This window comes from Neophocaena asiaeorientalis, unplaced genomic scaffold (genome assembly GCF_003031525.2).
Source record: "Neophocaena asiaeorientalis asiaeorientalis breed wild unplaced genomic scaffold, Neophocaena_asiaeorientalis_V1.1 scaffold401, whole genome shotgun sequence".
In the NCBI taxonomy this organism is placed as follows: Eukaryota; Metazoa; Chordata; class Mammalia; order Artiodactyla; family Phocoenidae; genus Neophocaena; species Neophocaena asiaeorientalis.
The window spans coordinates 414,495-442,292 of record NW_020174937.1 but is presented as its reverse complement, the minus strand read 5'-3'; the positions used below and the strand labels follow the sequence as shown (position 1 = coordinate 442,292).

Genomic DNA, 27,798 nt, shown 5'->3' with positions numbered 1-27,798 from the left:
GCCCATCCCTGGTGTCTGTGCTGACGCACCTGTTTCTGGAGCTCATTTAGTCGGTGGTCTTAATCCCCTCTCCTCGTGCACCACAAAACAAAGAGGCAAGAAAATGTCTCTTGCCTCTTCGGCAGCTCCAGACTTTTTCCTGGACTCTCTCCTGGCTAGCTGTGGTGCACTAGCCCCTTCAGGCTGTGTTCATGCAGCGAACCCCAGTCCTCTCCCTGGGATCTGACCTCCGAAGCCCGAGCCTCAGCTCCCAGCCCTGCCCGCCCTGGCGGGTGAGCAGTCAAACCTCTCGGGCTGGTGAGTGCTGATCGGCACCAATCCTCCATGTGGGAATCTCTCCGCTTTGCCCTCTGCACCCCTGTGGCTGCGCTCTCCTCTGTGGTTCCGAAGTTTCCTCTTCTGACACCCGCAGTCTCCGCTCACGAAGGGGCTTGCTAGTGTGTGGAAACCTTTCCTCCTTCACAGCTCCCTCCCACTGGTGCAGGTCCCGTCCCTATTCTTTTGTCTCTGTTTTTTCTTTTTTCTTTTGCCCTACCCAGGTACGTGGGGAGTTTTTGGGCTTTTGGGAGGTCTGAGGTCTTCGGCCAGCATTTAGTAGGTGTTCTGTAGGAGTTGTTCCACATGTAGATGTATTTTTGATGTATTTGTGGGGAGGATGGTGACCTCCATGTCTTACTCTTCTGCCATCTTGAAGCTCCTCCCAGGCAATCTTGAAAAGAGAAAAGTGTAAGAAGTGACAGTTGATGCCATGAGCAACTCTTTAGCTCTTAGTCCAGCAGCGTTGTGGAGTTGTGTCCATGGCCTCAAACATTCACATCTTCTTACCTCTTCCAACAGTGCCCACCTAACAGCTGAACCCTTGCTCTCAAAGTTAACTAAAGGGGTTCTTCCATAAATTATTCCTAGGTATGTGCCATAAAGCAGGCTGTTATTTTTCCATAAGAACAATGTTACAACTAAATCATAGATATGCTGAATAATATTTCATAAAAAAGCAAACATAGGAATTCCTATAGGCCTATAGGAATTTAAGGTAAAAAATATACTGCAAAATTTTTATGATTGTCACAAATGTACTTTACAAGGGGTTGTAAAGTACATTTGTGACAATCTTATAAAATGTACTAAAATACACATGTCCAGCAAACATGTCTAGCGAGGTTCTCTAGAATACAATTTTATTACTACAAGTTTGACCTAACACTACATGCTAGCAATCGTAAGTATTAAATATTTAATAACAATTTTTCTTGCCTCCTTAAAATTTAGAAGGGCTTTTGGGGAGATGATTTGGATATCTCATTTCTCTTAAAAAGTTTTCTATTTCAGCTTAAAAGCTCCCTTCAACATTTCTTATAAGGAAGGAAGTCTGAAATGATAGCGTCTTTTCCTCTTTTTTTAAAAAATAAATTTATTCAATTATTTATTTTTAGCTGCATTGGGTCTTCGTTGCTATGTGCGGGTTTTTCTCTAGTTGCAGCGAGCGGGGGCTACTCTTCATTGTAGCACACAGGCTTCTCATTGCAGTGGCTTTTCTTGTTTTAGAGCACAGGCTCTAGGTGCGTGGGCTTCAGTAGTTGTGGCTCACAGGCTCAGTAGCTGTGGCTTGTGGGCTCTAGAACGCAGGCTCAGTAGTTGTGGCACATGGGCTTAATTGCTCCATGGCATGTGGGATCTTCCCGGACCAGGGCTCGAATTTGTGTCCCCTGCATTGGCATGCAGATTCTTAACCACTGCGCTACCAGGGAAGTACCGTCTTTTTCTCTTGATAAATATTGTCTAATTTGGATTGTAGTGCCCAGATGTAACTATATTGTTCACTGTACTTTGTAAACAACAGACTCAGTAGTACATAATTTAGAGATGAGAATTCAAAATATCATGAACATCCCACCAAATGCTGATCCCATTTCTACTTGCATTTCTCCATTGACAGGAATCTCACTTCTTTTTAAAGCAGTCCATTCCATTTTTATATCTCTCTTATTTCACTGAGTTTTAGGCTATTTTCCTATATTTCTCCACTTATCTGTCCTAATTCCTTCCAGAAAGCCAAAGGACAAGGCTTCCTTCCTCCTTACAACAGCCCTCTCAATGTCCACAGAGAGGGCTACTGTACGAGGTTCTCTAGAGAATGAGAGTCTGGGAAAGTTGAAGGAATTGTCCACACTCTGTGTGCTGAGGTGTTGAAGCACTTAAAGAGTTATTTAATCGTTCATAAAGATAACTACCTCTGGTCAGACTATATTTAAATTCAGACATAAATATGTTTTGTGGAAAACATATTTTCTCCTTGTTTATGCAGAGGAAATCTCTTGCTGACCAAGTAATGCTGTTTTGGCTCAAGGTTAGTGTAGTGCATTGGGCTACTATAAATTCAAATAAGTAATTATCCTTACATGTGAATATAGTTTCTTCTTAAAGGCCACCCTTTGTTTTGCCCGTTCACACATGATCTGCAAAGCACGTTCAGCCAAACCTATTGTTCTCATACAGTGGTGGATTCTGCCAGGTCCAAGGCGGCCTTGGGCAATTTCAAATCCCCTACCTTCACCTGTGAGAAAGAAAGGATAACATGACCACAGCCTATTTCTTTTATTATTTACACAAATCCTGAGAAACTAATGAGATGCCCTCAATAAAAATGGCATTCCAGTAGGAAAAAAATCAGTTCTGTAATAAGGTTCACTATACCTTTATGGAACTTTGATTTCTATGTATTTTAAACAACCATCATGAAAAACTTGGATCAAATTTAAGAACTGTGTTTTGAGTACCTACTCTGCATAAGTTGTTAGTGCTGCAATGGTTACAAATGTAGATAAGACACAGACCCGAGTTTAGAACCTAGAAGAGGGGCAAGGATGCTAGGGATAAGGGATATGGAGAGGGACAAGAAAGGCAAAGGAGGGAGATGCTGTCTGTTCATCATCATCAGGATCAGGGGCTTGTTGAGTGGATGAGATGAGGAATACAAGAACCTTCCTGAAAGAGGTGGCATCAGAGGTGTTCCCTGAAGGTTGAGTAGGATTCCAACAAGCAAGAGGATGGAGCCATTCCAGGCATACAGTGTTCAAAGTTATTTATGCTTTTAATGTGTATATGACTTGAATTCAGAAAGTACTGAGGTTTTAGTAAAACAAGTAGAGGCTTGAAGATCACGTTTTAGGAAAAAGTGTGTTGCTCTGAATTGTATAACTTTTGTATTTAGCTGTGTTTTCAACTGATGTGACACCACATCAAATACTTAAATAAAAACTTATTATTCCATGTAAGAAAATCCACCAAAGGAAAAAATTTTCCTTTATAAATGGAGTAAATAAGAGGGGAACGTATCTAAATTATGGTATACTTCGTATCTTTTCCAGATTTAGACCTGAAAATATTTTAAAACAAAATAATAGAGAATCATTTTTCCAAACTTATCTCACCTAGTATTAGATTGGTGGCAGGAACTCGCACTTGATTAAAATGGATCTCAAAGTGTCCTCCATGGAAATTGTCTATAAAATAGAGAATAAAATTTTCAAAAGAAAATGAATTGACCATAAAACAGTCACAGATAATTAATCTATTGAAATATAATTACTCAAAGATAGTGGAATTTAAAGGCCTCATATGTCATACATTCCTAGGTAGACCAGAGCCCTGAACCCCCAGCACTGTGTAGCCCAGAAAACTTATCAACTGTTTTAGAAATTTTAAGAGATTTTAGATATCATTTCATCAAGAGGTTTCTGAACTCATTCTCTGAAGTTGTAGAGCTATGAAAAAGGAAGACGGCTCCACAGCTCTGATCAGACTATTTTATTATTGTTTTACTATTGCTTCTTCTTTGAAATTTTTTATATATAGGCTTCCAAAGAAAATTCTGCTTGGGAAAAAAAAAGTTCCAATGATTCAAAAATTGAAAGTGAATAATGTAATTTAAATTTCTGGTTTGACCATTGTGGAAACCAATGCCTGATGATGTGAAGAACCTGCTTGAAGGGACAGAGCAGGTTCAGCATTAGAGACAAAGCTGAGGCTGGGCCTTCAGGTATGTTTGCTCCCAGTCTAGGCTTGTTCACTGTGTGTTTGCCTCTTGAAAATGCTGGCATGTGACTGAGATTGGGAACACATTCACATTTTGTCTTTATATCAGCCCTCCTCCCTGCCAAATTCTTCAGATAATCTCATGCTAACTCCACACCCTTTCCCAGTCAGAATAGATATTAATAATCAATTATGTCCACACTGTTTCTTTTGGCCTTACATGGATCTGGCAGGATCAGGGGCTTGTTGAGTGGATGAGATGAGGAATACAAGAACCTTCCTAAAAGAGGTGGCATCAGAGGTGTTCAGAGGCACAGGGAGTTGGAGAGGTGCTGGTGAAATTGTCATACTGAAATTTCAAACATAGGCTCTACAATGGAGGGTATCCGTAGCCAACCAACATTAAAAACTCATTTTGGTGGTCTTTCAGGCTGTTGCTCTGCAACCCAGCGACTTCCCATGCACAGTTTGCTCCAGTGAGCTTGTTTATCCCCATCTTGCCAACACTTTTCTTTTCTTTATAATTCAATCCTTTTTTTTTTAGTTAGTTTTTATTGGAGTATAATTGCTTTACAATGTTGTATTAGTTTCTACTGTACAGCAAAATTAATCAGCTACACATATCCCCTCTTTTTTGGATTTCCTTGCCACTTAGGTTATCACGTGCATTAAGCAGAGTTCCCTGGACTATACAATATGTTCTCATTAGTTGTCTATTTTATACATAGTATCAATAGTGTATATGTGTCAACCCCAATCTCCCAATTCCACCTCCCTCCCCCCTCCCTTGGTATCCATACATTTGTTCTCTATGTCTGTGTCTCCATTTCTGCTTTGCAAATAAGATCATCTATACCATTTTTCTAGATTCCACATATATGCATTAATATACAATATTTGTTTTTCTGACTTACTTCACTCTGTATGACACTCTCTAGGTCCATCCACATCTCTACAAATGACCCAATTTCATTCCTTTTAATGGCTGAGTAATATTCCATTGTATATATGTACCACATCTTTTTTATCCATTCATCTGCTGATGGACATTTAGGTTGCTTCCATGTCCTGGCTATTGTAAATAGTGCTGCAATGAACACTGGGGTGCATGTGTCTTTTTGAATTATGGTTTTCTCAGAGTATATGCCCAGGAGTGGGATTGCTGTGTCATATGGTAGTTGTAGTTTTAGTTTTTTAAGCAACCTCCATACTGTTCTCCATAGTGCCTGTATCAATTTACATTCTCACCGACAGTGCAGGAGGGGTTCCCTTTGCTCCACACCCTCTCCAGCATTTACTGTTTGTAGATATTTTGATGGTGGCCATTCTGACAAGTGTGAGGTGATACCTCATTGTAGTTTTGATTTGCTTTTCTCTAATAATCAGTGTTGTTGGGCATCTTTTCATGTTTGCCAACACACTTAACCTGTGGGTGCATTCTCCAGCTGCAGCCTACAGAAAGTGATGATGCCAAATGTTCCATAAAACTGCAAGTCTTATATCCACTACTTGAGTATTTTCATTAGCCACTTTCAACAATAAACAGAAAGCCAGCATCACCACAAAACCTGAAGTTCAGTAAACTTTTTCATAACATTTATCACTGGCTGACAGCTATATAACTTCTTATTTACATGTTTGATTTATTCTCTGTCTCCTTCCCCCAGCATGTAAGCTCCACAAGGGCAGAGATCTTGGTCTACTGTGTTCACTAATGTATTTTAAGTACCTGGAACGGTGCTCAGCACTCAACAAATACTTGCTGAGTGAGCAACCTGATTGGCAAGGAAACAGTGAACATGAGCCTGAGCAAAAGTATCCTTGCTTCTTAGAAATTCCACCCAGGGACAGAAGGAAGGAAAAGTTTTGCATTCAAATCAGTCAAAACCCATTGCTTATTAATAGCTCTTGAGGTTGATTGACTAAGAAAGCTAAACTTGAAAACAAAAATGAATGTTACCATGGGTTACCTAGATTTAATTTTCCAGGTGTATTTCATTAATCTATTCTCCTGGATGATGAAGAGAAGACTGGTAGACAGAGTCGTTATTCCTTGAATACTAGTCTGCCCTTTCCCAAAAGCAAACAAAACGTGGTAGAATGCTGCACCACCTCTCTTTTTATTTGTTCTATTCTGAACTCCACTCGTATTTTTATTAAGCGTCAAAAAATTTCTAAGAACCCATCTTGTGCATTAAAATGCTATCTGGGGACTTCCCTGGTGGTCCAGTGGTTAAGAATCCACCTTCCAATGCAGGGGACGTGGGTTTGATCCCACGGGGCAACTAAGCCCACGTGCCGCAACTACTAAGCCTGCGCTCTCTAGAGCCTGCGCACCACAACTAGAGAGCCTGCCCACTGCAACGAAAGATCCCACATGCCGCAATGAAGATCCTGTGTGCCACAACTAAGACCTGGTGCAGCCAAATAAATAAATATTTTTTTAAAAATGCTATTTAGTCCCTTCAGTGTTACTGCATATTCTCGTCTTCCTGCTTGCAAATACATGGACAGGTTGATTGAGTACTTACCCAGGTAGCCAAAAACAGACAAGGCCCTTATTACTTCTACTCCAGGTGTGTTGATGGGAACAAGAATCATGCTGTGTTGTTTGTGTCTGGTCAAAAGAAAAACAGATGTTAGGAAAAGTGTGCTAAGTGGAAAAATAAAACAGATGTTAGGCAGAGTCTCAACTGTCATTTTTTCATTGTTGTTATCATGTAATTATGTAAGCAATGATGTCTGGAATGGGAACTGTGTAAAAAACATACATTAAGTACATTCAGATGCAGGCTGTGATCTGGAACAATGATGATTTTAAAATATGTGAAAGTTATTTAACTGAGGCTTCTCATTGCTCAAAGTGGTAACTGGCAACTGATATTCAATACACTAAACATTTCAAAACTATTGCCTTGGATCTAAATGTCTAACTTACAAACAGTTTTGAAAAATTTTATATATCTTATAATCTGATCCAAACAGCTTTGAGGATTCAGCAACACTTTTAATACAGGAAATTCCACAGTGAAGAATGTAGAGCAACACTCCCTAAAACGTTTTCTAAATATATGTTTTAGCAAAATAATTGTGAAATACAAACATGTGACATTTAATGTCATAATATATTTTATATTATTATGATTTGTGAGCCCAAATGGTGCGTTTTAAGTAAATTAAGTGGATACAGAGAAAGACCTACTCTTATTCCTCATAGATTTCTCAGTCACTATTGTTTTATTACCTGGTTACACAGTTATTGTTACTTTTTCCCATAACAATTGCAATTTTGCATTTTGGATTCCCAGCTCCTAAAACCAGAAAGAAAATGAGAACAATACATCATAAAAAGAAAATTTTAGCCTGACATTTCACCATTAAAGTTCTAATCTTTCTAAGTTTACCTCTGGGAAAAGAAACAAACAAACATACAGGAAGAAAACCCTTAATTCATTAAAAAAAATAATGCTATGTACAAAACTGTATATCACCCAAGAAAAATCACTAGCCAAGGCCAAGAATGGACTTCTCAATGAGAGCTGCTGCACGAAAATAACCAGAAGTCAAAGAAGCCATGAGGGACTTCCCCGGTGGCGCAGTGGTTGAGAGTCCACCTGCCGATGCAGGGGGCACGGGTTTGTGCCCTGGTCTGGGAGGATCCCACATGCCGCGGAGCAGCTGGGCCTGTGGGCCGTGGCCGCTGGGCCTGCGCATCCGGAGCCTGTGCTCCGTGGCGGGAGAGGCCACAGCAGTGAAAGGCCTGTGTACCGCAAAAATAAAATAAAAATAAATAAACAAATAAATAAAGAAGCCGTGAAAGAACTGCAGCCCTTAAGACAAAATGACAGCTCTCCCATTCATACCATTTCAGACATCAGCATGCTAGAAAGGTTGTGAACTTCTTCTAGCATATTTCCTCCTGTTTAGATCCCATATTTTCTGACATATGGACAAGAAGTACTAAAACTCATGATATTTACTCCCCAACCAGTGACTGAGAAAGACCTAATTTCCCCAGCCATGGGGCTGGGTGAGGGTGAGTCTATTTGAGGATTTCAGTACCTATACCAGATTACATCATTTGCCCTAGTTATGCTATGGAGTAGCTGAAGATTGTTTACTTGGAGCTGTCCACATATATGAGGCTCTGATTCCACCTTCAGTAAGCCTAGGTTTCCATTCATTGATTTATTAAGGGTTAAAATTTGAAAATATAAAGCTATTTTCATTTTAATGTAAACTTTTATTTAACTACAGTTTAAGGTCTATGGCAATTCCCCAAAGGGGCCTTCTTGCAAAAAGTAAGTTTCATTTTCACCAGTCTAAGCACCTAGTCCCTCAGGGAAACTACCATTTAACTGGTGTTCTAATTATAAGACTGCAAGCAACTGGGTCAGATTAAGTTAAACACATAACTTCTTATAAAAAGTGGTTTTAGGAGATGTGAAATCATATGAAGATAAAATCTGAAAGAAGATTTCAGAACATCAGGATGATTCAAATGGTAGATGATAATACTTAAATTACACTGTGCATCTTAACTGAAATTTCTTATCTGAAAACACTGGGCTGGGGGAATTTTTTTTGCCCTTAAGTCGTCCTGGCTCTGCAATAATATGTAATCATGCTTTGATTCTTAGCTAGAAATTATTGAGAAAAGAGTCTTTTCCAGAAAGGCTTACTTTTAATTTTTCAACTGGATATTTTTCTACTTGGGGTTTTTGAGCTTTTACTCGTAGGAAGACTTGAGGCCCTTAGGCTGAAGAGTCAGGCCACTTGCCCCATATAACACATTGTCTCCTTGGTGGGTGTACTTCTGAAAATCAGATTAGGACATAATGGTATGACTTGGGGTTCATTTTCATTACAGATCTTTTCTTTGTTTACTTTCTATCCTGGTAATCAAGAACATTTTGGGTAAATCTTTTAAGGTTTCATGGATTTTAATTCTAGATAAACAGAAGCTGAATCCTTCAAAAGTAAAATCTTCTCTACAATTCCCTCAAACCTTAACCAAAAGCCATCTTTTTCCAATTCTATATTTCTCTCTAATATTTCCCAATAGTATTTCTTGTCTTGCTCTTTCTATCATAAAAAATTGTTGTCACAGCTTTATGTAAGTGCCCAACAGATTTCAGATATCAGGTAAATTTTGAAGAAACTCAAGAAACAAGGCAAATAATTCTTTAATTCTGCTTTGCTCAATCTAATATGGAAAACAATTCAGATTCTTAAAAGATAAAACTTCTAAATTGGCTCTCCTTTTTGGGGTCATTAAGTAGAGGAAGTAAGGGCGAATATATAAGCTGTAAATTTTGAAATATTTTGATTTAACCTTGATGTTTCAGAAAATGGGAAAACTCACAAATATATCATCTCATCTTAGCTACAAGCATAATTTGGCAGGTGCAGCAACAGAAATGTCCTTCTTCTAAAGGGAGTTTTTGTTCTCATGTTATTTTAGTTAATGAACAGGATACCAAATGTCATAAATTAAATATATTAAAGGAAATCTGAATAGACCAGAAAACATCTAAATATATCTGCTGTGTCACAGGCCTTCATGAATGAAAACAGATGGCATAGATAAGATAATTTTGTTTTTAATCCAGACTCTGTGGTATTTCAAGACTGTTCAAGTGCCAGGATTAAGTCAGGCTGAAAAGGACATTTTACTGATATTTGCTGATGAGTTTTAATTTCACAGGCTCTTACAACCACATGGTTATCAAACAAAATCATTCTCTAACACAAGGAAAGATGACAGGTAGAGAAAAACATGACTATTGGGTATGGATATGGTCTGTAACAATAAAAAAAAGTGATATAAACAATAATATAATGTGAAGTGCAGTTAGCTATGTACAAAGTCTCAAGGTTATTTCTTCTACCAACATTGAACTTCTGAGGTGAAATACTTAAACTTCATTTGGTCTTAGCATTAATATTAATACTTAGTTTTAATTCAAATACGAATAAAAAACCAATATGAGTTAAGTAACATTTTACAATGAAATTTCCACTTGTTAAAAAAAAGAAAAAGTTTATCATTCGGTTAAGAAAAAAAACAATCTCATGTGTGCCCTTGGAATATGTGCTATTATTAATAGGGGAAACAACTTTTGAAATTCACTTACTCTACTGCTAGGAAGGTTTACATTTAATAAGTATTCAATAAATGTTACATGCTATCACTATTACAAAATATAGTTGGATCAAAATCAGGTCAAAATAGATCAGAATTGAAAATTTTTAAAAAATTTAAATAATCAAGACATTAAAGGGCTTCCCCGGTGGCGCAGTGGTTAAGAATCCGCCTGCCAATGCATGGTACACGGGTTCAAACCCTGGTCTGGGAAGATCCCACATGCTGCGGAGCAACAAAGCCTGTGCACCACAACTACTGAGCCTGTGCTCTAAGGCCCATGAGCTACAATTACTAAAGCCCACGCACCACAACTACTGAAGTCCACATGCCTAGAGCCCATGTGTCATAAAAAGAGAAGCCACCGCAGTGAGAAGCCCGTGCACAGCAACAGACCCAATGCAACCAAAAATAAATAAATAAATTTATTTATTTATTTTAAAAAGACATTAAAAAAACTAGAAGAAAAACAATTTAGTATCTATGAAATCTCTGGATGGGAAAGAAATGTTAAGCCTCAAAAATAAATGTGGGAATTCCCTGGCAGTCCAGTGATTAGGACTCTGAGCTCTTACTGCCAAGGCCCCGGCTTCAATCCCTGCATGCAGCCAAAAAAAAAAAAAAGAAATCAAAGGAAAAAGATTGACTGGTTTATCTGTATAAAATTATTGTACAGTAAGAAACAAAATTAAAGCAAAAAACAATTTAGGGAAAATATCTCACACATAGCTGGCAAGGGCAGGGGAAGGGTACTGAATCTGTTACAAGTCATTTAAGACAGCAAGATGGTAGTGGAATAACACATTCAACTGGCAACGTTCTAGGGAAATAGACACTTCCATATATTATTGGTGAAAGTGCAAAGTAATACCATTCCTATGTAGTACAATCTGGTAATATCCATCAAAATTACAGATCCATTTATCCTTTGATCCACCAATTCAACTTCTGGGATTTATCCTACAGGTATAGCTGCTTCTGAATGAACTGACAGATGTAGATTATTAACTGTAGTAGTATTGTTTATACTTGCAAAGAATTGGGCATAAATCAATATCCATCAATAGGAGACTATTATATGGTATGTCCACATAATGGAACCCTTCTAAAAAGAATAAGGAAGCTTTCTATGCACTTAATTGAAAGAACTCTAAGATTATTCTACAGAATGCTATCTTCAGTGTAATAAGAAAAGGGATAGTTATACATGGTTAGTCCCATTCTTCAACATCCCTCAGTAAGATTAGATTAAGTGCAGTTTCATACCATATCTATAAAGATGCTCTCTATAACATTATTTGTAATAGCAAAATGCTGGAAACATTCAAAGTCCTATAGCAGTAAGGTAAGTCAAATTATGATAATCCACATAAAATATTATTTAGCTACAAAAAATGTCATTTATAGTGAGTTTGAATAACATGAAAATGCTTAAGCAAAAATGCTAAATAAAAAACTCATATACAATATGAATTCAATATGTAGTACGGACACTAAAGAGTAATCATAAGATTATTAAATAATGCTCAATTTGTATCTTAATATCAAAGACATTTTCAGTGAAAATGTAAAATATAGTTTAGTCAGATTGCTTCCCAAGCACCTAATACTGAGAAAAATGGCACTACAAGAAGAAAATGAGAAATGGGTGTGGAGAGAGAGATTCTATAGGAACAAGGGACATTGCTATGTTAGGACCGGTGAGGAAGGGTGAGAGACAATTTAAGGTGAGAAGCCAGTTGGAATAAACTTATGGTGGAAGGCAAGTGGAAGAGAGGTACAAAAAAAAAAGGTGCTAAAGAAGCATCAAGTAAATACTTTGAAAAGTTGCCTAAGGTAAGTGATGCCTTTCCCTATCCTCCAAGCTTTATGATTGACTTTCAAATGTTGTCAAGTATTCCCTATTAACACCTCTTCTAGTTCTGTTGAGGAGGAAAATACAGGAAAAGGTCAGTCAGTGAGCTAGTTTCACCATGTTTCATACACAGGTGTGACTCACTATATACTACCAGAGGAAGCTTGATCCTGAGACCCTTTATGCCCCAAGGGCTGGGTATGTGTTTGAGTCAGCAAAAATAATGACCGAATTGAAAAGATGTAAAGATTATAGCTTTATAACTGATTTACAAGAAGGGAATCCTATTTACAAGAAAGTATGTGGTTGAAAGTACATGGGGGAGGAAATGAAGGAAAAGGACAGATACTTTTAAATATCTATAAATATGTATCAAAATTCTATAATAGATGACATCATGGAATTATACATATGCATAAGGGATAGTATGAAAAAGTAGAAATCGTCTAAGACTAAAGATCTGGATCTAAAATTCCAACTGCATTGCTAAATTTATAAGTCTGTGGAAGATAAGTTACTTAAGCACTGATTGGTTGATTGATTGATTCATTCATTCATAAACTTAATTACTCATTAAAGAACTACAGCATCAAGGGCAAGTAAAATGGGACAATAATCAAAAGGGAAAGTAGAATTATTTATTAATTCAAAATATTTATTGAGTATCTACTATGTGCCAGGCACTATTCTATATATTTATATATGAAAAATTATACAAAAGTCCCTAATCTGATGAAGCTTATATTCTAATACAGAACGAGATACATTAGACACCAAACACAATATAAATGATATGGTACATTAGCACATGAAAAGTGCTATGGGTAAGGTTGATTGGGAGTATAGGCAGGTGAAGGGTATTTAGTTTATTTATTTAATTTTTGCCCTCTGTTTTATTGAGATATAATTGACATACAGCTCTGTATAAGTTTGACTTACATACATCATGAACATCTATCATCTCACACAGATACAAAATGAAAGAAATAGAAAAATATTTTCTTCCTTGTGATGAGAACTCTTAGGGTTTACTCTCTTAACACCTTCCATATATAACATACAAAAAGTGTTAATTCTATTTATTATGTTGTACATTACATCCCTACTACTTGTGTATCTTATAACTGGAAGTTTGTACCTTTTTTGACCACCTTCATCCAATTCCCTTCCCCTTCCACCTGCCTCTTGCAACCACATATCTGATCTCTTTTTTTTATGTTTGTTTGTTTTTGAAGTACAATTGACCTACAACACTATGTTAGTTCCTGTTAAACGACACAGTGACTGGATATTTCTAAACATTTTAAACTGACGACTACAATAAATCTAGTTATGATATGTCAACATACAAAGATATTACTTATTGGCTATATACCTCACACTATACATTTCATCCCCTGACTCATTTATTTTGCAACTGGAAGTTTGTAATCCTTTTTTTTGTTTGAAAATTTGATGCATGCTATGGACTAATGTATTAAATGTATACATATCAACAAAGATGTATTTGTTTTTATACATTTATTTATTTTTGGCTGCATTGGGTCTTCGGGCAAGCAGGGGCTACTCTTCGTTGTGGTGCCCACGGGCTTCTTATTGCTGTGGCTTCTCTTGTTGCGGAGCTCCGGCTCCAGAGCACAGGCTCGGTAGTTGTGGCATGTGGGCTTAGTTGCTCGGAGGCATGTGGGATCATCCCAGACCAGGGCTTGAACCCGTGTTCCCTGCATTGGCAGGCAGATTCTTAGCTACTGCACCACCAGGGAAGCCCTGTAATCTCTTTTTAAGAGTTTGTAATCTCGGGCTTCCCTGGTGGTGCAGTGGTTGAGAGTCCGCCTGCCGATGCAGGGTACACGGGTTCGTGTCCCGGTCCGGGAGGATCCCACGTGCCGCGGAGCGGCTGCGCCCGTGAGTGCGTGCGGAGCCTGTGAGAGGCCACAACAGTGAGAGGCCCGCGTACAGAAAAAAAAAAAAAAAGTTTGTAATCTCCCTTATCTATTTCTTTCCTCCCCCATCCCCCTCCCACCTGTTGGCAACCATCGGTTTGTTCTCTGTATCTATAACTCTGTTTCTGTTTTGTTATGTTTGTTCATTTGTTTTGTTTGTGAAGGGTATTTTAAATAGAATAATCAGGGGTTGCCTCAGTGAGAAGGTGGTGATTGGACAAAGACTGGAAAGACATGAGGGAGTGAGCGTTGCAAGTACTGAAAGGAAGCACAGTCCAGGCAGATAGAAGAGCCAGTACAAAAGCCCTAAGAAGGAATGTGCCTAGCACATTTCAAAACAGCAAGGAGGTTGCTCTGGCAGAATAAGCAAGCAAAGGGGAGGAGAAGGAAATAAGTCAGAGAGGCAATGAGGGATGGAGGGTAGGCCATTCTAAGAATTTAGTGGAAGGTTGCTTGTTTGCTTCCTCCTGCCCCCAAAATACATAAGATAAAGAAGAATAAGAGGTAAGAGAAGGCAAAAGACCAGAGAGTCTAGAGAGGGCAGGGAAAAATTTAAGAGCAGTATCCCTCAGCAAGCAGCAAGAGATCAGAGTAATGATCAGCCATGGTAAGGAGAAGAGATGCCTCTTCTGGAAGAATTGTGCTAGAGTCTGCTGAGGAAGGCTGATATGCTCATCTCTTAGCAACTTTGCCCTCAGTGACTTCACATTGGTAGCTGAAATTGGCCACGGTGGGAGTGTTTACACCATGGAAAATGTCTAACACTACAAATCCAGGCATTTTTTTCTTTTTTTCAATTTGGAAGTGTTTTATTTTATTTATTTATTTTTTAAACATCTTTATTGGGGTATAATTGCTTTACAATGGTGTGTTAGTTTCTGCTGTATAACAAAGTGAATCACTAATACATATACATATATCCCCATATCTCTTCCCTCTTGGTCTCCCTCCCTCCCACCCTACCTATCCCACCCCTCTAGGTGGTCACAAAGCACTGAGCTGATCTTCCTGTGCTATGGGGCTGCTTCCTACTTGCTATCTATTTTACATTTGGTCAGGCATTTTTTTCTTGGTGAGATGGTTTAGCTGCATGCAAATAACTCTTCTCAAAGACTGGTGGATAACAAGGAGGAGAAGTTGGCTGTACCCCCAGACACATACTGTGGGAAGATGAAGGCCCCAGTGCTCTAGAGTCTCTTTTCTGTGAATCAACAGGAAAGTTAGATCAGTTGCTTTTAGAAAAAATGGCATTGGTCTGAAATAACTTCTGAAGGGGGAGACTGAGCCTAGAGAAAGTAAATAAGGGAACTGTTATGCAAATATAAGGAGAGTCAAGGCCAAGGGTTAAATCTGCATACATTTATCTTCTTTCTCTAACTTTCATTTGTTTGGAAGTAGGGGGAGGGGGAGATAGCCGGAGATAGCCTTTCCAGACAGAAGGATTTTGAAAGTTTGGAGCTGGCCATTGAAGAAGATTACAGGAAGGCACAAGAATTTAAAGTTGTGGGGAAAGTCATACTCTGGGGTCAAGGACAGATAAGGAGTACAGTGAGGCCAAGGGGAGTCTCATAGTTTAAGAAAAATACAAAATGATGTGGTATAAAGATTTTAATTCTACTATAAATGCCTAATGATTACTTAGAATTTAGTTTTTGATAATTTAGTCTTCACAAAGATAACTTTCTAGGTTACAATCATTTTTGTTTTCTTTCCTAGACAAAATAATTTTAGAGAGTATTTGTCTAGATGTTACCTACAAGTAAATACGTTAGCTGCCTTGAGGCGCTCTGGTGAATTCTTTTGGTTTGGCAGTCAGTACCTCAGCTGCAGGCACGTTCCTGTTCCCTTTGGCTAAGTGGAAACTTCGAAAGGTCTGTAGTTTTTGAAACGCGATTGAATTCCTTCAAGTTTGTAACCTAGGACACTTAAGAACTTGGATTTGAGTTCACAGGATGGTTATACATAAAATAACAGATCAAGTGCTCACAAGGTTAAATTTCCTGAAAGCCTTACTGGATGTAAGACAAAGGCGGGGTATAAAACGAAAATAAAAGTATGCTGAGTTAGAGAGGTCATTCTATCTTACTCTCTGCACTCAAGACTGCTCCTGTCTGCTGACAGAAACAGGTTGGTATTTTCTTTCTTCTTCCATTCAGACTTGTATATGATTTTTTTTTAAGCCCAAAGGTTTGGTATATTTATGTATGCATAAAAGTTTACATGTGCAGAAAAGAGCTATTTGAAAAGTTATACATGTTAACCTTAAAACAAAAATATGAACATAGCAAGAAGAAAATATTATTTTAATACGATTACTTGCCTATAAAACTTTGTTAATAATAGGTTTTGCTATATCATTTTTTCCTGCTTTGTTTTATTGTTAAATTTTTTTATTCTTGTGATAATTACAAAGGCATTTAAATGTGTTTCTATGTTTCTGCCAGAAGGATCACTTCTGCAAATAGTTTCCATTCCTATGCTTATTTATTCATATTTTTAGTATGATTAATTCTTTTAAAATATCTTTCCTTAATATCTTATACTGTTTGGCCATATTATACCTTATCACTGGGTTCAAGATTTGTGTGATAAAAGAGAAGGAAAGAACAAAGTTCCTACCGTATTAATAATTAACATATAAGAAAACGAAGACTAAAGTAGTCTTCCAGAGTGGAACTTTTCAAATAACTTTAAGGATAAAGGGAGACAGAAGGGCTAAGGAAAAAGCATAACAAAACTCAGCACTATAATAAAAACACTGAAAGTTATTATTATATATATTTTAAAACTTGTGAATTCTGTGCAAGCTTATCTTAATACTACAGGGTGTTAATAGCCAGTACCGTAGAATAACTTAATGAAGAGACATGAGATTCCTGGAGTATCATCCTTCCATTCTAGAGTAATAGCTTTAAACCTACTGGTAAAACCTTTAGTTTGACAAATATTTGCTGGGCACCTAGAGTGAGCCTGGCACTCTCTTCGGGTATTAATTATAAACATAAATCCAACAGGTCATAGTCTTAGGGAACTTAGAGCACAGAAGGAAAAGGTAGTCTGAGAAACATGTCTTCCATAGGACGGGGTCAGTTCTCTGAGAGATATGCAGATACAGTTATTGGATCGGGAAAGTCTTCTGGAGAGGTGACATCTAAGTTAACTGGGTAGGAACTGGCCCTTCAAGGGAAGGGCAGGAAATAGTCCATCAGATAAAAGAACAGAATGAGTAATGATGTAGACATGTGCTGCAGCATGGTGTGTGCCAGAAAATTGCTGGCAAATCAATATTGTTACTGTCTACCGTGCAGGGTGCACAGTAGAGGGATGTAGCAGGAACCATGGGTAGGACAACATTATGGAAGGAGCCTCGGGTATCATGGTAAGGAGCTTAGATTGTATCTTTCAGATGAAGGGATGTGTCTTTCAGGTGAGGAGCTAATAAGCAGCAGTGATGGATTGACATTTTAGAGAGAGATCACTCTGATGGCAGTAATAAAAATGTTTTGACAAGGAGGTGGTAAGGAGGAATAAGAACAGTAGGACGGGCTTCCCTGGTGGCGCAGTGGTTGAGAGTCCGCCTACCGATGCAGGGGACACGGGTTCGTGCCCCGGTCCGGGAAGATCCCACAGGCCGTGGAGCAGCTGGGCCCGTGAGCCATGGCTGCTGAGCCTGCATCTGGAGCCTGTGCTCTGCAACGGGAGAGGCCACAACAGTGAGAGGCCCGCGTACCGGAAAAAAAAAAAAAGAAGAACAGTAGGATGCCACTTGGGAAGATATTGTAATAGGCCAGGTAATAATGATGGTTGAATTGTGTGGATGTGTCAAGGAGCACAGATTAAAAGGAAGAGACAGATTTGAGACCTATTTGGGAGGTAAAATCAGAATTTAGGGGCTGACTGGAAATCAGGGATGAAGATAAGAGATAAATCAAGAATGGTACAGGCTGAAGGCTTAGGTGACTAGTGGAACAACAGTGTTACCAAATAGTAGTTTACAATCAGCATGTAGTGACAGGTTTTGGAGGGAAGCTAACTACAGGAGACTTTGTTTTATAAAAGCCAACCAGTAAAATTAAGTAAAATGCTGAGATAATATATTTAACTTATTTTAAAATAAATCCATAAATATAATATTTATTTTAAATAAATAAAATTATTTTAATTTAAAAATTTAATTTATTGTCAATATACTGTGTAAGAATCACAAAGTTGTATATATAAAAGTTACAGGGTTTAATGATTAATAAAATTCCCCAGGGTATTATTTTTATCTTCCCTCTGTAAATCCCAGCTCCTGTACACAAACTTGTAAAAACAAGGGATGAAAAACTACTCTTGGGGATATATTCCAATGTGGCTTCCATTAAAGAGTTTCAAAGAGTGGCAGATTCAGGCTCACATATGTTATGGCAACAATCTATTCTCTAATAAAAGAATAAAACATATGCTAGATCAAAAGCGTTTCCACTTAAGAAATATTAAAATAAATATCCTGTATTCTTTTTGCCATTTAGATTGGAGCCATGGCGCTGGAACACAACCAGTCAACAGATTACTATTATGAGGAAAATGAAATGAATGACACTCATGACTATAGTCAGTATGAAGTGATCTGTATAAAAGAAGAGGTCAGAAAATTTGCAAAAGTTTTCCTGCCTGCCTTCTTCACAATAGCTTTCATCATTGGACTTGCAGGCAATTCTATAATAGTGGCGATTTATGCCCATTACAAAAAGAGGCGAACCAAAACAGATGTGTACATCCTGAATTTGGCAGTGGCAGATTTACTCCTTCTATTCACTCTGCCTTTTTGGGCAGTTAATGCAGTTCATGGGTGGGTTTTAGGGAAAATCATGTGCAAAGTCACTTCAGCCTTGTACTCGGTCAACTTTGTCTCTGGAATGCAGTTTCTGGCTTGTATCAGCATAGACAGATATTGGGCAGTAACTAAAGCCCCCAGTCAATCGGGAGTGCAAAAACAATGCTGGCTCATCTGTTTCTGTGTCTGGATGGCTGCCATCTTGCTGAGTATACCTCAGCTGGTTTTTTATACAGTAAATCACAAGGCTAGGTGCATTCCCATCTTTCCATACCACCTAGGAACATCAATGAAAGCATCAATTCAAATGCTGGAAATCTGCGTTGGATTTGTAATACCCTTTCTTATTATGGCAGTGTGCTACTTCATCACGGCAAAGACGCTCATCAAGATGCCAAACATTACAAAATCTCGGCCCCTCAAAATTCTGCTCACAGTGGTCATAGTTTTCCTTGTCACTCAGCTGCCTTATAACATTGTCAAGTTCTGCCAAGCCATAGATATCATCTACTCCCTGATCACCAACTGCGACATGAGCAAACGTATGGATGTTGCCATCCAAATCACAGAGAGCATTGCACTCTTTCACAGCTGCCTCAACCCGGTCCTGTATGTTTTTATGGGAAACTCTTTTAAAATCTACATCATGAAAGTTGCCAAGAAATATGGGTCCTGGAGAAGACAAAGACAAAATGTGGAGGAGATTCCTTTCGATTCTGAAGATGCTACAGAGCCAACCAGTACTTTCAGCATTTAAATATAAAACTGCTCTGTCTCTTGCTTTGATACACATGAATGAGGTTTCTCCCTCAGACCAAACATCTGCATTTCGCTGAAATTCAAATCTCAAACACTGTGGTGGCAACTTATAACAAAGAAGAGGTTAGGGTGGGGAAGGGGAGTGGGGTAGAAGCCAAGAAAAAGAGGAAACAAAAAATAAATGCATAAAACATGGAAATTAAAATTAACAATATAGGAAAATAGTAGTAACAGTCATACATAAGAAAAACACTATAAGTTAGGTCATCTAAAACAGATTATTAAAGAAATTTAAATTAAGGGGCATTTATAATTATTTTAAATTATCTAAATTTTAATATAAAAACAATTTCCCTGCATAATTTTAGTACTTGAATAACTATGCAGCAAAATTCAATGTCTTTTTCTTTTTTCTTAATTTGTAAAAGATTTCATAAAACTCCAGAAAGAATAACAATTGGCAATCAAAAAAAAAAAAGCAAAAACAAAACCATAAAAAGCTTTTCTGGCTATTGTAATATATTACTGGTAAGTTTCTAAACATGTAATTTGCTTTTATGATGTCAACTTTCTTTAGTAATAAGCTGGTTATCCTGTTAGCTTTATCATTTATACTCTAGAAGCAATCCTCAGACAATCACATTTATCTAGGTTTCAATTTTTATAACTGCCTAAAGGGCTCATCCATTTACGTGAGTCAATTACTGAGGGTTGACTAAATAATATATTTTCCTATGTCTAAAGACTCTTTTTGTTTTTGGCAGTATGCGGGCCTCTCACTGTTGTGGCCTCTCCCATTGCGGAGCACAGGCTCCGGACGCGCAGGCTCAGCAGCCATGGCTCACGGGCCCAGCCGCTCCGCAGCACGTGGGATCTTCCCGGACCGGGGCACGAACCAGTGTCCCCTGCATCGGCAGGCGGACTCTCAACCACTGCACCACCAGGGAAGCCCCAAGACTCTTATTTTTCACTTAAATACTTGTGAAAATATGTACCACAATAAATTATTTTTAATAATATGGACTGCTTATCTCTTTAAAAACAATTATATATAAATTATTATAGTCCATGTAATATGCCCCTATTAAAATTTAATTTTGATAGAAATGACAATGGTCAAAAATAGTGTGCACTAATATAAATTTTTTCTCTCACAAACTGTAAAAAAAAAAAAAAAGACGTTTTCTGCTCTTAAATAAACATTGCCCAATCAAGACATTGTTTTAAAATTACTTTTCTTTTTATCAACTATTTCTAAATTTGAAAATGCTTTCAAAGACAGAATTTAAAGAACTGTGGTCATGAAATGAATAACTATGTATCTTATTATTCTAGGACAGTATCTAGCACGAAGAATCAATAGAATACTCACCAGTGCACCACCATTTCTTGCCGTTAATTACATAGCTATCTCCATCTTGCTGGATGCTACATTCAATATTTGTGGCATCACTTGAAGCTACATCGGGCTCTATAAATAAGCAAAGGCTGAATTTACAGGCAGGCAGACACCATTAGCTTACAAAAGACCCTTAGTTAAAGAAATGTGAACTCTTTGAGGACAGAGGCATCTTTGTCTTTTTCATCTTCCTACCCTTCCCCCATTCCCCGTGGTTCTCCTACAACCTACACATAGTAGGTATTCAATAAATATGCACTGGAAAAATGAATGAATAAATGAAGTATTTAGAACAACTCAAGATAGATCAACTATCTGAACTGTGTTCTTGGCATCCTCAGTGATATATGACTTGGGATACAACTCAATCTTTTCTCCAATCATCAAACGTGCATTAAAAATATCGTTCTTGGGCTTCCCTGGTGGCGCAGTGATTGAGAGTCCGCCTGCCGACGCAGGGGACGCGGGTTTGTGCCCCGGTCCGGGAAGATCTCACATGCCGCGGAGTGGCTGGGCTCGTGAGTCATGGCCGCTGAGCCTGCGCGTCCGGAGCCTGTACTCCGCAACGGGAGAGGCCACAACAGCGAGAGGCCCAAGTACAGAAAAAAAAACAAAATCGTTCTTTACTTCCCACAATGAAAATCTGTACTACATATTTGCAAACCAGATTTCCCCACCATAGGTTTAGTATCTTAAACAACTTCTTTTTTTTCAAATTAATTTTTATTGGAGTGTAGTTGATTTACAATGTCGTGTTAGTTTCTGCTGTACAGAAAAATGAATCATATATCCACTTCTCAGATTCTTTTCCCATATAGGTCATTACAGAGTATTGAGTAGAGTTCCCTGTGCTATACAGTAGGTTCTCAGCAGTTATCTGTTTTATATATAGTAATGTGTATATGTTAATCCCAATCTCCCTATTTATCTCCCCACTCCCTTCCCCGCTTTCCCCCTTGGTAACCATAAATTTGTTTTTGACATCTGTGACTCTATTTCTGTAGTATCTTAAACAACTTCTAACTGCAAATTCCATCAGGAATGCTTTCACCAATCTATTTATTTTGCATTCTATAAAGCTTGCTCAACACTTAATGTCTTCAGAAAGTTTTCCATAGGACACTTTTACAAGACTGCTTTACTGCATTGCATTTTAGAACTTACAGGCTAGCTCTCAATCATAGTAATCTGCACTTGTTAATGTGCTGCTCTTTTGAATGGATCCTTAAGATATTTTATGTGTTCTCTTTCTAAAACTAGAAACCCTCTTTCTTTAGAAAAGGAGGTGTGTACTCTACTTATTTTGTAATTAATTAGAGCTTTGCAGACAATACAGCAGGTGTTCAATAAAGGCCTCTTACTGGTTTAAATGGAGATCAGTTTTGCTATTATAAATGTATGCAATGTTAGAGAAGGACAATAAAATCTGGCCAAAATCATGGCCAGATGAAATTGAGTTTAATTCTAAACTCAAATATGGAACAATGATTTTGTCCTTTGAAGAGTGCTTAATTACTGTTTCCTATGTACATATGCACCAAAACCCATTTTTATTAACATGCTCCTAGTTTAATTACCCTACATGATTACAATTTGAGCTATATGACCAACACTGGTGAAAGTTCTATTTTTCTGGGTTTATGGCAGAGTTGAGTAGTTTTTAAGTGTCAATATAAAATTATCACAAAGATCAATATTTCATACACTAGGGTAAAAAAGATCTTAAACACCCACAGATGGCAATTTTAGATGCAAGTCAAAAGGTTATAAAACTAGGTTTACTCTGCTGCTAATGCCTAAAGCAGGCTACCAGAAAACATCATCTGGTGTCCTCCCAAAGGGGAGGACAATTTTATTCTGCACATTTAAAAATGCCCAAAATTAAAATTGGGCTCCAACAAACATGTTCACATTTCTGGTCACAGGCAAATTTGCCTGAAACATAGAGCCACGTCCCACATTTCTTCAGTTCCTCCATAATAACCGGGAAGAGTGGCTGCCCAATGGGAGAATGTGACTGAATTGTTCTTACCTGTCATACAGAAGCAAGAGGCAATGCTCCCTTGAAGAAGAGGCTCAAGCCACTGCTGCTTCTGTTTCTCACTTCCATATAGGTGAAGCACCTCCATGTTCCCTGTGTCTACACGTAATAAGGAAAAGCACTTGGTTTGCATTTAAAAATTTATCAATGTGAAATCCAAACTATATATAGATAACAGACATGAATCTTTTTAGAGCAAATATTTACTAACAAAAATATTTTGAAACATAACAGACGAGATTGGGTGCATTCAGGGTGGCATGGCCGTAGACTAAACATAATAGTAAATACAATTTACAAGGAAGGTATGCCATAAGTAGTTACAAGTACATGGCATTTGGTGCCTATTTATTCAACTTGTTCTGAATCACAGACACTTGTCTACTTCATCCCAATGAAGCATGGCTCTGAGTTTTAACTCAATTAGGACTGAGGAAAATAATTTACTGGCCTAACCTTTCCCTGCTATCTTGCAAATATACTCTGCTTGGAGTGACTGCAATGCTCTTAGAGAACAATTAACATTACTTATTACTGAGGCTCCTGTTCCTCAACCACACCCTGTGCTTTTTAACTTCCACATGTTTGCTTGGGCCAGGCCTTCTCTCTGGTGAAATTCTACCTGTCACTCCTAAGTAAACTTCTGCTTCTGAGCCATCTCCATTGTGAAGACTCTCCAGCTACCCAATCAGAAATATCTCCTTCCTTTGACCTCACATAGTAATTATTGTCTTTTTACCGCTAACACTGCTCTTACTTTTGTGATCCCATACCACCTAGAAAAGTACTAGGTAATATCTCAAGGATGCTAAACACGGAATCCCTGCCCTGGATAGAAAATGACAATAGATAACTTCAAAGACCCTCTCCAGCCCTCAGAGGGCATTGTGCAATACATGATACACTGCAGTATCACTCTCAGGTGAAAAAGAATGCTTCATGTCTGCTGTGGAGCAAAATGCTCTAGATGCCTTTCTCTGATTTTCATTCCCATCAAATTTCTAAAAATACTCTCTAAAACCTTTCTCTTGAATGCTGATTACTTATAAGATTTTGAGGAAGAATTTTTCAATATCGTCTCTTACAATGATATTAAGGACAGCTATTGAAATGCCTACGAAAATTGAGCTAAGTCTCTCAAAACATGTTTGTACTCTGTTCAGGCACTCCTAACAGGGCCCAAGTTATATTAAAATGCACACAATTCCTAGTAGATTAACACAAGCTTAAAATTCTTTTCAACTGAGGGAGAAAATGAGTCTTGAATTATAATTAATGAAGTTCATTGTTTTCTTTGCTTGTTTTAAATCCAGTGTTTCTTGTAGTTCGAATGAGGTAAATATTGAATAAAAACTTTCCAAAAATTAGTTTATTCTGAGAATCTGACAAACCAAAGTTATCATTTATAGGTTCGTTAAAAAAAAAAAAGCCTAGATAAATTACTTGTACAAAAAGAAAAAATTTCCCCCAAATTAGCCTAAAGGCTTCCAAATTTTCTAGTAACAGCTTTAGAATTAAAATGACTATTTTCAACATTCCAATATACAATATTGTATGACTTATTGATGGGCAAAAAAACCAAACCAAAACAAAAGGCAAATCAGAAGACTACATATGTGTCCCATAATATTTTATAACTATTTGGGAAATAATTTGGGTATCTTGAGTAGAAATTCATCTCATATACACTTAAGAAAACTCTTAAGTATTTAATCAACATCAATCATATTCCCTTCTTTATCTGCTTTGTATAAAGCAAAACACAGTGCTCTAAAACACAATAGCCCAAAGGCCTTCATGAATATATCTCCACTACAAAGAGAAAATGCCTAGTTTTCTACCTATGGTTTTATACATCTTGTTTGCTGAGGACAGTTGCTTATCATACTTTGGTGAAAGAAAATGTATTTCCCTTGCCAATTTTAAAATTTCAGCAGTTTGGTGGTATCATATTATAACCGATAGACTAATGAAATTTTAACACTAGAAAAAAGTCTATGACCATGTAGTGACAAGTTCATAGGTCAAATGGAAAAAAAGCGGCAGAGCTGCATCTGCAATGGATGCCTTCTATAGCATTATTTTTCATATTATGACCCATTAGTGTGTCATAAAATTAATTCAGTGGAATATGACTAGCATTCTCTGAGAAATGAAAATAGATCAAAATAGAATACATTAGACTAGACTCAGTGGAAAATATATGAATTCATGTAGTAAGGGAAACTTGTTTCATGAAGCCTTTTTTCAGTAATATATGTCTCTCCCCTCATTTCCATAAATCAATCCATGAACACACACATACAGCTTCATACACTACATATTGGGTCACAATATAAAATATATCTTACTATGAGTGGCAATAAAAAAAGTTTTTTTTTTTTTTTCTTTTTTAAACATCTTTATTGGAAAAAAAGTTTTAAGCAAAAGACTACCAGTTCTCTTTCCACAAAATTATGTTACCTATGTAACATGATATAATAGCTACACATAAGGAGATAAAATCTTCAGAAACTCTGTGAATAGATTTATTTACTTTTACAGTAGCCTCATTATTGGATTAAAATGTAGTCATCAGTAAATAGACAAATCAGTGTTTTGAAGAGAGAAAACCATATCTGGGACAAGTTCAACCATTATCAGAGGTTTATGGATTATCTTAATAATTCCCGAGAAATGAGAGTCAAAGTCCAGTGTGGAAACATTTCGAGAAGCAACTAGATTGTGTTTTCTCTGACATCCAACATACCTCTTTTGGGCACTTCCCCGCTTCACTAACTCTTTTTGGGAGGCTTCAGTACCAGGGCCATACAATAAGCACAAAAGGCAAAACTGAGGCCTAACTTGTGCAGGGACACTATAGAATATTATACAATTATCCTTCTACTACAAATCAAATGCCAGTCCTTGACTGGAAGCATCAAAAATAACCACAGTAACTTTGGGGAAAAAAGACAAAAGACATATCAAGGGTCTACCCTAGACCTACTGAGTCAGAATCTCCAGGGATGAAGCCTCTGAATCCGGATTTTTTCAAAGCTTTTTAGGGGGTTCCTTCTGCAAATTGGGTTTGAAAACACCTTCTAAAGACTACATTCCTGGTTTATTCCTTCCATATTACGTTTTTAAAGAAAAGTTGGCCTCCTTCCCTCATCCTTCCAATTTTTCATGCCAAAGTCCTTGAAGGCATCCTTGACTCCCCCATTAATACCTCATAACCATTCAGGAAATCCTCTTGGCTCTGCCCTCAAAATATATTTAGAATCTTTCCACTTCTCACTCCACTGCTACTCCCTTGAACAAATCCCCATCATCTCTCACCAAGACCATCACAAGACTCCCTGCTTACTTCCTTCTCTCCTTTTGTTAATTCTCAACATAGCAGCCAAAGGGATCCTTTTAAAACTGAAGTGACATCTTGTCACTCCTCTGCTCAAATCCCCATTTCACTGAAAGTATAAGCACTCACCTGCTCTATAAGTCCCAACATACAAGGCCCTTTCCTCTCTGATATCTTTTGCTATTCTTTCCCAGCCACACTGACCTCCTTGGCTATTCTTGAAATACACCAGTCACACTCTTGCTTTAGGGCCTTTGAAGTTTATGTTCTCTATGCTATGAAAACTCTTCCCCCAGATCTCAGCATGATTAACTCTCTCACCTTCTTTAAGTCTTTACTGAATGTCATTTTCTTAATAAGGCCTATTCTGAGCCTTCCATCTTAAATTGTTATACACATTACCTGTCCCTCAGCACTCCAGAGCTCCCCTACCTTGCCGTTTTTTTTTTTCCCCAAAGCACTTTTCATCTTCAAACTTACTTATATAATTACTTATTTAATCTAGCTATTGTTTATTTTTGTCTCTCTTAGAATGCCAGCTCCATGAGGCAGGAATCTTTGTGTATTTTATTTCATGATAGTTGCTAAAATAGTGCTTGGCATATAGTAGGCAACTGATAAATAATTGGTGAGTAAATGGAGAGATAGTGAGGCTAACCAAAAGATTTAAAACTCTATCCATTCTAATTAACCATAGATATGTTTAATACTGTTAGAAAACTGGAAACCTTATATGGCCAATCCCTTTGGTGGTGACTTCTATTCACTAATACTCTTAATGTAATGATGTTTAATAAAAGAATAATCCAATGAGAACTTTAGGCCCATTTTTTAAAATATTTAAATAAAAGTAACTGAAAGTAAAATTATAGACAAATTTATAAATCAATGACTTTGTGTAGAAAAACTTCCTTGTCATAAAATAGAGAAATTTTAAACACTGCTCAAAATATCTGAGAAAAATTCTGTTTTTAAATAATGTAGTAACCTGGTGCTTGGCAGTTAAAGACATCTGGAGCAAAAAAGCATTTTCCTGTTTCTTCAGCAATCAAGGCATAGTCTACTTGACTGAGACCGCTTACAGCTGGCAAAAACAAGTTCCAGAGGCCTTCTGCTTTGGCCATTTCCTGTCAAGGTGATGAATATGCCAGAGTTATCATAATTTATCATGACCTAAAATTATTTATTTTTAAAAGGTACTGCTATTTATGCCTTTTGAAGTTATGAAATTATTTATTTCATTGTATTCTACAGTGCAAGCAGTTATTAATTCATTATAAATCAACAATTTCTTAACAGTTAAGCTTCCTTAGATTTGGCTGAAAAACTAAATTTGCTTACTTGAGTACTTCTTATTGAATCACAGCGATTATAAAATCTCCTACATCCGAGCGTAATTATGCCAAATATACTATTTGTCCATTTCAATTTCTAACATGTGTTAAAATCTGAAAACATGAAA

The 27,798-nt window shown here is 37.4% G+C and overlaps 2 protein-coding genes across 5 annotated transcripts in view; one reads left to right on the top strand and one right to left on the bottom strand.

Moving 5' to 3' along the window:
* Nucleotides 1-20,332, top strand: part of ACKR4 (atypical chemokine receptor 4) — a 44,006-nt gene extending 23,674 nt beyond the window's left edge. The window contains exons 1-2 of one of the 2 annotated variants that reach the window (XM_024761686.1): nucleotides 15,975-16,105; nucleotides 18,493-20,034. In XM_024761686.1, coding sequence (XP_024617454.1) covers nucleotides 18,502-19,554 — 1,053 coding nt within the window. In that variant the 5' untranslated portion in view covers nucleotides 15,975-16,105; nucleotides 18,493-18,501 and the 3' untranslated portion in view covers nucleotides 19,555-20,034. Of the gene's footprint in view, nucleotides 1-15,974; nucleotides 16,106-18,492 lie in introns of those variants that run through there. The other variant, XM_024761687.1, reaches the window with a different exon arrangement.
* The window catches only part of ACAD11 (acyl-CoA dehydrogenase family member 11), an 87,197-nt gene that overhangs the window by 16,379 nt on the left and 43,020 nt on the right, over nucleotides 1-27,798 (bottom strand). For all 3 annotated transcript variants that reach the window (XR_003005518.1, XM_024761677.1, XM_024761678.1), the window contains 7 exons: nucleotides 27,325-27,463; nucleotides 22,988-23,095; nucleotides 20,929-21,027; nucleotides 7,280-7,346; nucleotides 6,567-6,652; nucleotides 3,432-3,503; nucleotides 2,400-2,554 (listed from right to left, as the gene is read on the bottom strand). Coding sequence is in view for 2 of the 3 variants with exons in the window: in XM_024761677.1 (XP_024617445.1) it covers nucleotides 2,400-2,554; nucleotides 3,432-3,503; nucleotides 6,567-6,652; nucleotides 7,280-7,346; nucleotides 20,929-21,027; nucleotides 22,988-23,095; nucleotides 27,325-27,463 (726 nt within the window). In the remaining variant the exon portion in view is untranslated. The remainder of the gene's footprint in view (nucleotides 1-2,399; nucleotides 2,555-3,431; nucleotides 3,504-6,566; nucleotides 6,653-7,279; nucleotides 7,347-20,928; nucleotides 21,028-22,987; nucleotides 23,096-27,324; nucleotides 27,464-27,798) is intronic.